Source organism: Otolemur garnettii, unplaced genomic scaffold (assembly GCF_000181295.1).
Source record: "Otolemur garnettii isolate 467f Iridium unplaced genomic scaffold, OtoGar3 scaffold00023, whole genome shotgun sequence".
Taxonomy (NCBI): domain Eukaryota; kingdom Metazoa; phylum Chordata; class Mammalia; order Primates; family Galagidae; genus Otolemur; species Otolemur garnettii.
The window spans coordinates 7,975,955-7,983,709 of record NW_003852418.1 but is presented as its reverse complement, the minus strand read 5'-3'; the positions used below and the strand labels follow the sequence as shown (position 1 = coordinate 7,983,709).

Genomic DNA, 7,755 nt, shown 5'->3' with positions numbered 1-7,755 from the left:
GCTTGAGCCACAGGCGCCGAGCAGAGGCTCTGTCTCTTAAAAGAAAAAAAAAGAAAAGAAAATAAATTGAGGCTCAGAGTGCTTAAGTAAGGGTCTGAGGTCATGTGCTTAAAAACTGACAGCCTACAATGTGAACTCTGGTCTGACACAAGACTCTAAACAATAACCACTGGGCTATAAAACCCACCTTCTGGGCGGCGCCTATGGCTCAGTGAGTAGAGCACTGGCCCCATGTACCGAGGGTGGCAGGTTCAAACCTGGCCCCGGCCAAACTACAGCAAAAATATAGTTGGGTGTTGTGGCAGGCACCTGTAGTCCCAGCTGCTCAAGAGGCTGAGGCAGGAGAATCTCCTAGGCCCAAGAGCTGGAGGTTGCTGTGAGCTGTGACACCATGGTACTCTCCCAAAGACGACAAAGTGAGACTGTCTCTAAAAAACAAAACTAAACTAACAACAAAAAACCCCCACCTTCCACTCTTCCATGATCAGTGTATGAGTCCCCCAGCAGCAGCCACACAATTTGCTCAATCTCTAGTTCCCTGCTAAAAAGGGGTCATAATAGGGCCGACCTTGCATTTTATCAAGGTTAAATAAGTTAACCTAGAACTAGGTAACTAACCATCTTGGTTTGCCTGGGACTGAGCACATTCCCAGAAACAGTTTCTCTCCCCCTCCCTTTTTTTTTTGAGACAGTCTCACTTTATCACCCTTGGTAGAGTGCCATGGCGTCACAGCTTGTAGCAACCTCAGACTCTTGGGCTCAAGTGATACTCTTCCCTCAGGCTCCTGAGTAGCTGGGACTACAAGCGCCCACCACAATGCCTGACTATTTTTAGAGATGGGGTCTTGCTCTTGCTCAGGCTGGTCTCAAACCTGTGAACTCAGGTAATCTACACACCTCAGCCTCCCAGAGTGCTGAGATTACAGGTGTGAGCCACCGTGCCTGGATAATTTTTTTTTTTGAGATGGAGCCTCAAGCTGTCACCCTGGGTAGAGTGCATTGGCATCACAGCTCACAGCAACCTCCAACTCCTGGGCTTAAGCAATTTTCTTGCCTCAGCCTCCCAAGTAACTGAGACTATAGGTGCCTGCCACAATACCCGGCTATTTTTTGGTTGTAGTTGTCATTGTTGTTTGGCAGGCCCAGGCTGGATTCGAACCGGTCAGCTCTGGTATATATGGCTGGCACTTTAGCCACTTCAGCTATAGGCACTGAGCCCATTTCTCTCTTTATTTATTTTTTATTTTTATTTTTATTTTTTGAGACAGAGCCTCAAGCTGTCCTCCTGGGTAGAGTGCCGTTGCATCACAGCTCACAGCAACCTCCAACTCCTGGGCTCAAGAGAGTCTTCTGCCTCAGCCTTCCAAGTAGCTGGGACCACAGGCGCCTGCCACAACGCCCGGCTATTTCTTTGGTTGCAGCCGCCATTGTTGTTTGGCCGGTCCGGGCTGGATTTGAACCCGCCACCTTAGGTGTATGTGGCTGGCGCCCTAGCCACCTGAGCCATGGGCGCCAAGCCTTTTTCTCTCTTTATTTAAAACAGTGTCTGACTCTGTCACCCGGCATAGAGTCCCATGGTGTCATCATAGCTCATAGCAACCTCAGTCTCTTGGGCTCAAGAGATACTCTTGCCTCAGCCTCCCAAATAGCTGGGACCTGGCTAGTTAGGGTCTTGATCTTTCTCTCTTGCCCAGACTCATCTCCAAATCCTGACCTCAAGCAATCCACTTGCCTTGGCCTTGAAGAGCACTAAGGTTACAGGCATGAGTCATCTATCCAGCCCGGAAACAGTTTCAAAATAGGGAAAATCCTAGGCAAATTAGTATGGGTAGGTCATCCTACCCGAATGAGTGCTTGGTCCTAGATACAAGCTCAGTGGATATCATTATTGCTTCCTCTTTCCTCTGTCTTCCATTTGTCAACAAAAATGTAGCAAGTGCTTACTCTGTGCCTTGTCCTGGGACTTGTGAACCCTGTAAGCAGTAGATGGAGGCAGAGTGGGTGTACTGTGCAGAGCACCTAGTTCCAAGATCCACCGTCATGGAGAAATGGCAAACCTCCCTGGGGGATGATTCCAGTTGCCTGTGTGGTGCCTTCCTGGGCTGGCAGCACTTGGTTAGACTTGCTTTCCCAAGTAGGAAAGGTTTCTGGGCTTTTATGATCCCCCAATAGTACGCAGTACACTGGTTTGGGGGGCCCCATACCCAAGTCAGACAAAGAGAGGTCTTGAGATGATTGTAGGTGGAAGGAAAGTGGGGAAATGTGCCTTGGACATTTACTTCATGACTGATCCTGGGTTGCAATAAAGGCCCAAGAGGCAGTTCCTATCATTATGTGCATTTTGCTGGATGAGGAAACTGAGGCTCAGTTACCCAAGTGGAGTGACTTGCCCAAGACCACGTAAGAAGAGATGAGTAATTGTAAATTGAAACATGGTCCCAGGGAAGCAGAATGGTTGGGCCTGAGCGGGCTGACTCCTGCATTTCCCTCCCTGTTGCTGAGCTTGGATCCCCCACTTGTCCAGACAGCGCCGGGCTTGTCACGGGGCTCTGTACAGCCCTTTCTACCCTCCCGACTGCCAGCGTCCCGCCCCTTCCCCTCCCAGCCTCGGAGGGAGGAGGGGAGAGCAGAGAGAGAAGGGGGGTCGAGGAGGCGCAGCTTTATAAAGGCTCCTGGAACAGTTCAGCCCGCCAGACCTAGTCGCGGAGATCCCCTGCGCTGCCCTCCACGGGACCGCGCCGCCCCCAGCTCCACAGCTAAGTGAGTTGGGGCGCGTCCCCATCCCATTCCCCAAACCCTCGCCGAGCCGCGTGGTGCACTGAGGTCGGGGTGGGGAGGAAAGCTGACCAAGGAGGACACTGAGATGTGGGTGCCGGGCAGAATCCCTAATGGGAAGGATTTAGGACCCGGGGAAGCCAGGAGACCCGAGAGCCCGCATCCGGCGGCTAGCCTTTCTTTTCCCCTAGAGCTGGGCCTAGGAAACCGCAAGCCTCCCCTAGGAATGCGTGTTCAGCCGTTCCCATGGCAACATGCGAGCCTGCGCGCGCCCAGGGATAGAGGAAAGGGGAGGTTTTTAAGGGTGTGGGGGCTGGTCTCCTAGATGTCCAAACTCGTCATGGAGCGGTTGCACGGGCGAACCGAGAGGACATTCCCTCCTCTGTGCCCCCAATCCTCTGGGAGCCAGAGTGCAAGTTGCATCTCCTCTCTGAGTCTCAGTTTTCCAATCTGCCAAATGGAGGCAAGATTCCTAGTTTCAGGTTCCCCGAAGAGTTATCTGGAGGGTGACGATTCAGGCCAGCCCCCTCTTTTGGTTGGACGTCCAAGGAGTCGGATTTAGTGGCCTGGATAACTCCTGCGACCCCAACCCATCCCCAGGCTCGCTCGTCATGGCCCTCCTCGGGGCCCTCTTCCTAGCGCTGCTGGCAGGCGCACACGCGGAGCTCCCGGGCTGCAAGATCCGTGTCACCTCCAAGGCGCTGGAGTTGGGTAAGGAGCAGGGGTTGGCGGGGATAGGCGGGGGCGGATGGGGTGGGTCGCCCCAGAAGTAGACGCGGAAGCTAACGGTCTTGCTGCTGCCTCAGTGAAACAGGAGGGGCTGCGGTTTTTGGAGCAAGAGCTGGAGAATATCACGATTCCCGACTTGCGGGGCAGAGAAGGACACTTCTACTACAACATCTCTGAGTGAGGGGGCGGGGCCTTGTGTTGCGGGGCGGGGCCTCGGAGGTGGAGGTGGGGCCTAGGGCTTAAGGGCGGGGTCTCCGGAGACTGCACGGCTGAACGAAAGGGGCGTGGCCAAGTCGATGAGGCAGGACTTAAGAAACTGGATAGGACCAAAAAGATAAAGTCCAAGCAAACATAGGCGGGACCAGGTGGATGGGCGTGGCCTAGGAAATGTAGGTGGGACCAAAAGAAGGAAGCGGGACCAGCGGATGTGAGGTGTGGCCAAAGAGCACCAGAAAGATGGAGTCAGGGACTTGTCAATGGTTGAGAGTTGAGTCTGAGGCACTGGGTGGAGTTAATGGGATGGGTGGAGGAACTAAAAAGGCCAGACCTGTGGTTTAGCATGTGGGAGACAGGGGAATTTAAATATGGGCTGGAGCTTAGGTGATGGCGGCAAAGTCAAATGACTGTTAAGGACCAGGTCCAACAAGCCCAGGGTGTAGGATAGGAAGGGATACAAGCAGGGGGTGCAGCAACAAGACTTCTGAGACATGGAGTGAAGCTCACTTTTAATACCTGAGTCAGGAGAAGCTAATCTCTGAGCTACCTAGGTCTAAACTGGTCACTTAAGGGGCCATAGAAGAATTCTTTCTACCCATCCCAGCTTCCCCAGGTCTGGACTGGAGGAGGAGGGAATGAATTTCCCATGAGTAGGTGAGGTTCCCTCTTCTTGGTACTGGATCTGACCTGAGGGCTTCCCACAGGGTGAAAGTGACAGAGCTACAGCTGACATCTTCTGAGCTCCATTTCCAGCCAGAGCAGGAGCTGATGCTACAAATCACCAATGCCTCCTTGGGGCTGCGCTTCCGGAGACAGCTGCTCTACTGGTTCTTGTGAGGACCCAGCAGGCTAGGGAGGGAGGGTGGTTCAGAAGGGCTAGGAGTGCTGCGAGTGTAGGCAATCCCTTAGCCTTTCTGAGTTTCACTTTCCTTATCTGCACAATATGAACAATCATACCCACTTCACAAGGGTTGATAGATGGTTTGGTAGGATTTCTGGTAAATTGAACAGAAAAGAAGTCTTATTAAGAGGTATCATAGGTTGGGTGGTGCCTGTGGCTCAGTGGGTAGGGCGCCAGCCCCATATACTGAGACTGTGGGTTCAAACCCAGCCCCGGCAGAACTGCAACAAAAAAATAGACAGGCATTGTGGCGGGCACCTGTGGTTCCAGCTACTTGGGAGGCTGAGGCAAGAGAATTGCCTAAGCTCAGGAGTTTTGAGGTTGCTGTGAGCTGTGTGATGCCACGGCACTCTGCCTAGGGCAATAAAGTGAGACTCTGTCTCTATGAGGAAAAAAAAAGAGGTATCATGGGCTTGGCACCTGTAGGTCAGTGGTTAGGGTGCTTGCCATATACACTGAGGCAGGTGGGTTCAAACCTGGTCTGGGCCTGCTAAACAACAATGAGAACTGCACCAAATAAAATAGCTGGGCGTTGTGGTGGGTACCAGCTAATTGGGAGGCTGAGGCAAGAGAATCACTTAAGCCCAAGAGTTTGAGGTTGCTGTGAGCTGTGATGCCAAGGCACTCTACTGAGGGCAACATAGTAAGACTCTGTCTCAAAAAAAAAAAAAAAGAGGGAAAGAGAGGTATCATGATGTGTGGAGGCAGTGAAGACTCAAATTCCCCACTGAGATGAACATTAAACCCCTTGGCAGCTATGATGGAGGCTACATCAATGCCTCAGCTGAAGGTGTATCCATCCGCACTGGTCTGGAGCTCTCCCGGGATCCCACTGGCCGGATCAAAGTGTCCAATGTCTCCTGCCAAGCCTCTGTCTCCAGAATGAATGCAGCTTTTGGGGGAACCTTCAAGTAAGACCTACCCCCAACCCTAGCACTCCCCATCTTTAAGCCCCGCAGCCCATCCGCTCAGTGCAATGCAAAGTGCACAGGCTTGGGAGTCAGATCAACTGGGTCCAAATCTCAGCTCCACCACTTCCCGGGTGTGAACTGGGCAGGTCACTGGAACTCGAGGAGTTTCCTTATTGGTAAAATGGGGATGATAACAGAACCTGTTTTATAAGATCATTGTGAGGTTTATTTATGTTAATATATGTAAAAATATTTAGAACAGTACCTGGCATATGATAAATGGTTATCTGAGTGCTAGACACTTAGATAAGAGTAATGTGAGGATCAGTATGCACAGTTGGGTGTGTACTGGGTTCTCCAATTATTAGTAGCTCTAAATAATAATAATAACAAAAATAATAACATTCTTCCAGGTTCTGGGCTGAAGGGACATTGTGCTGATTCTGGAAGAGGAATGGGGAGAGAAAATGGTGTTGGTACATAGTCGGTTTTATTTACTTAGCAAACAGTGTGTATGCCAGGCTCTGAGGATGCTGAAAGGAGCTCAAGAGGGACAAAACATTTGTTATTGGGGTCTGGGGATAAGGACCAAAAAAGTACTTTGAGGATTCAGAGGAGAGTGACCTGGGAGGACTGCCTGGAAAAGGCAGCTCCTGAACCCAGACAAGGGGAAATACAGGATGGGAACAAGAGTGTGGCAAGCAGGGGTGTCAGTCAGTGTATGGATACGGGGATGCTCAGGGCAGGTTAGAGGAACCATGTGTGGATTCATTTGGTTGCTGTGGGAGAGGGGGAAGGTCAGGACGTCTTGAGAATTAGGCTGGGGATTTGGGCTTGGATTTTGGCAGACCTCCATAGAGGATCTGGTAATATAGGCTGAAGCTGATAAGTCCCACTACCACCACTTTTCTGGCCAATGTGATTTCTCCTGGACTTGAATTGGGGCAGGGGAGAGCCTGGGCTCACCTGGCTCTCCCCTCCTCCCAGGAAGGTGTATGATTTTCTCTCCACGTTCATCACTTCAGGGATGCGCTTTCTCCTCAACCAGCAGGTATGGGTGGTAGCAGATCAGGGGACATGCAGGGGGTGGGTGTGCCCTCTCTTTGAGAAGACCCTGACTCTGGCCTCCACCTCCCAGATCTGCCCGGTACTCTACCATGCAGGGACGGTCCTGCTCAATTCCCTCTTGGACACCGTGCCTGGTGAGTTGGCAAAGCTAGGAGCTCTGGGCAAGACCCTGGAGTTGGGTGGGGGTGAGGCCGAGTGTGCAGCTATCATGCAGCATCTCAGGGTGGGACCCTTCCAAGTCCTCACTTGAACAGTCCTGGGTTCAAATGTGGCCTCTATGGCCGACTTGCTGTGTGAGCTTAGGTAAGTACTCATTTCTCTCTGGGCCTTGGTTTCCTCACTTGGCTGGCAATGTCTCCCCATAGGATTGCTGTGAGGATTATCTGAGGGGATAGTTATTAAGGTCCCTCAATATGTGTTTGCTAATCGTTTGGGCTCCATTGTCTTAACACTAGACGGGTGCTCAATTAACGTGAATTCCCTTTTCCTAAGCTGTGACCTCTGTCTGCTGTGAGGCAGAGACCTTGTCCCATTTTTTAAAATTTCTTTTTGTAGAGTCTCACTTTGTTGCCCTTGGTAGAGTGCCATGGCATCACACAGCTCACAGCAACTTCCAACTCCTGGGCTTAGGCAGTTTTCTTGCCTCAGCCTCCCAGTTAGCTGGGACTACAGGTGCCCGCCACAATGCCCGGCTATTTTTTTGTCGGCTATTTTTTTGTGGTGGTTTGGCCAGGGCTGGGTTTGAACCCACCACCCTCGGTATATGGGGCCGGCGCCCTACCCACTGAGCCATGGGTGCTACTCAAGAGACCTTGTCCCATTATGCCCAACAGACAGCACACAGAGGGAAGGAAGAGGCAGAGAAACCAATAAAGGAAAAGAATCCCTTGCCATCTTGTTTAGTGATTTGATGAAACCCCATAGTAGTAATGGTAGCAGTAGTAGTAGTAATACAAATAATAATAGCTAACATTATTGAGCACCTTCTACACCCCAGGCACTAAGTGCTCTCCACATAAAACTAGTCTGACTCGGCTCGGTGCCCATAGCTCAGTGGTTAGGGCGCCAGCCACATGCACCGGGGCTGGTGGGTTTGAACCCAGTCAGGGCCTGCTAAACAACAATGACAACAATAACAAAAAATAGCGGCTCGGC

The 7,755-nt window shown here is 51.6% G+C and overlaps 1 protein-coding gene across 1 annotated transcript in view; it reads left to right on the top strand.

Moving 5' to 3' along the window:
* The first annotated feature begins 2,482 nt into the window (after positions 1 to 2,482).
* Positions 2,483 to 7,755, top strand: part of PLTP (phospholipid transfer protein) — a 12,742-nt gene continuing 7,469 nt past the window's right edge. The window contains exons 1-7 of the mRNA XM_003787657.3: positions 2,483 to 2,760; positions 3,376 to 3,486; positions 3,582 to 3,681; positions 4,425 to 4,553; positions 5,377 to 5,532; positions 6,520 to 6,583; positions 6,671 to 6,734. Of these exons, the coding sequence (XP_003787705.1) occupies positions 3,387 to 3,486; positions 3,582 to 3,681; positions 4,425 to 4,553; positions 5,377 to 5,532; positions 6,520 to 6,583; positions 6,671 to 6,734 (613 nt within the window). The 5' untranslated portion in view covers positions 2,483 to 2,760; positions 3,376 to 3,386. The remainder of the gene's footprint in view (positions 2,761 to 3,375; positions 3,487 to 3,581; positions 3,682 to 4,424; positions 4,554 to 5,376; positions 5,533 to 6,519; positions 6,584 to 6,670; positions 6,735 to 7,755) is intronic.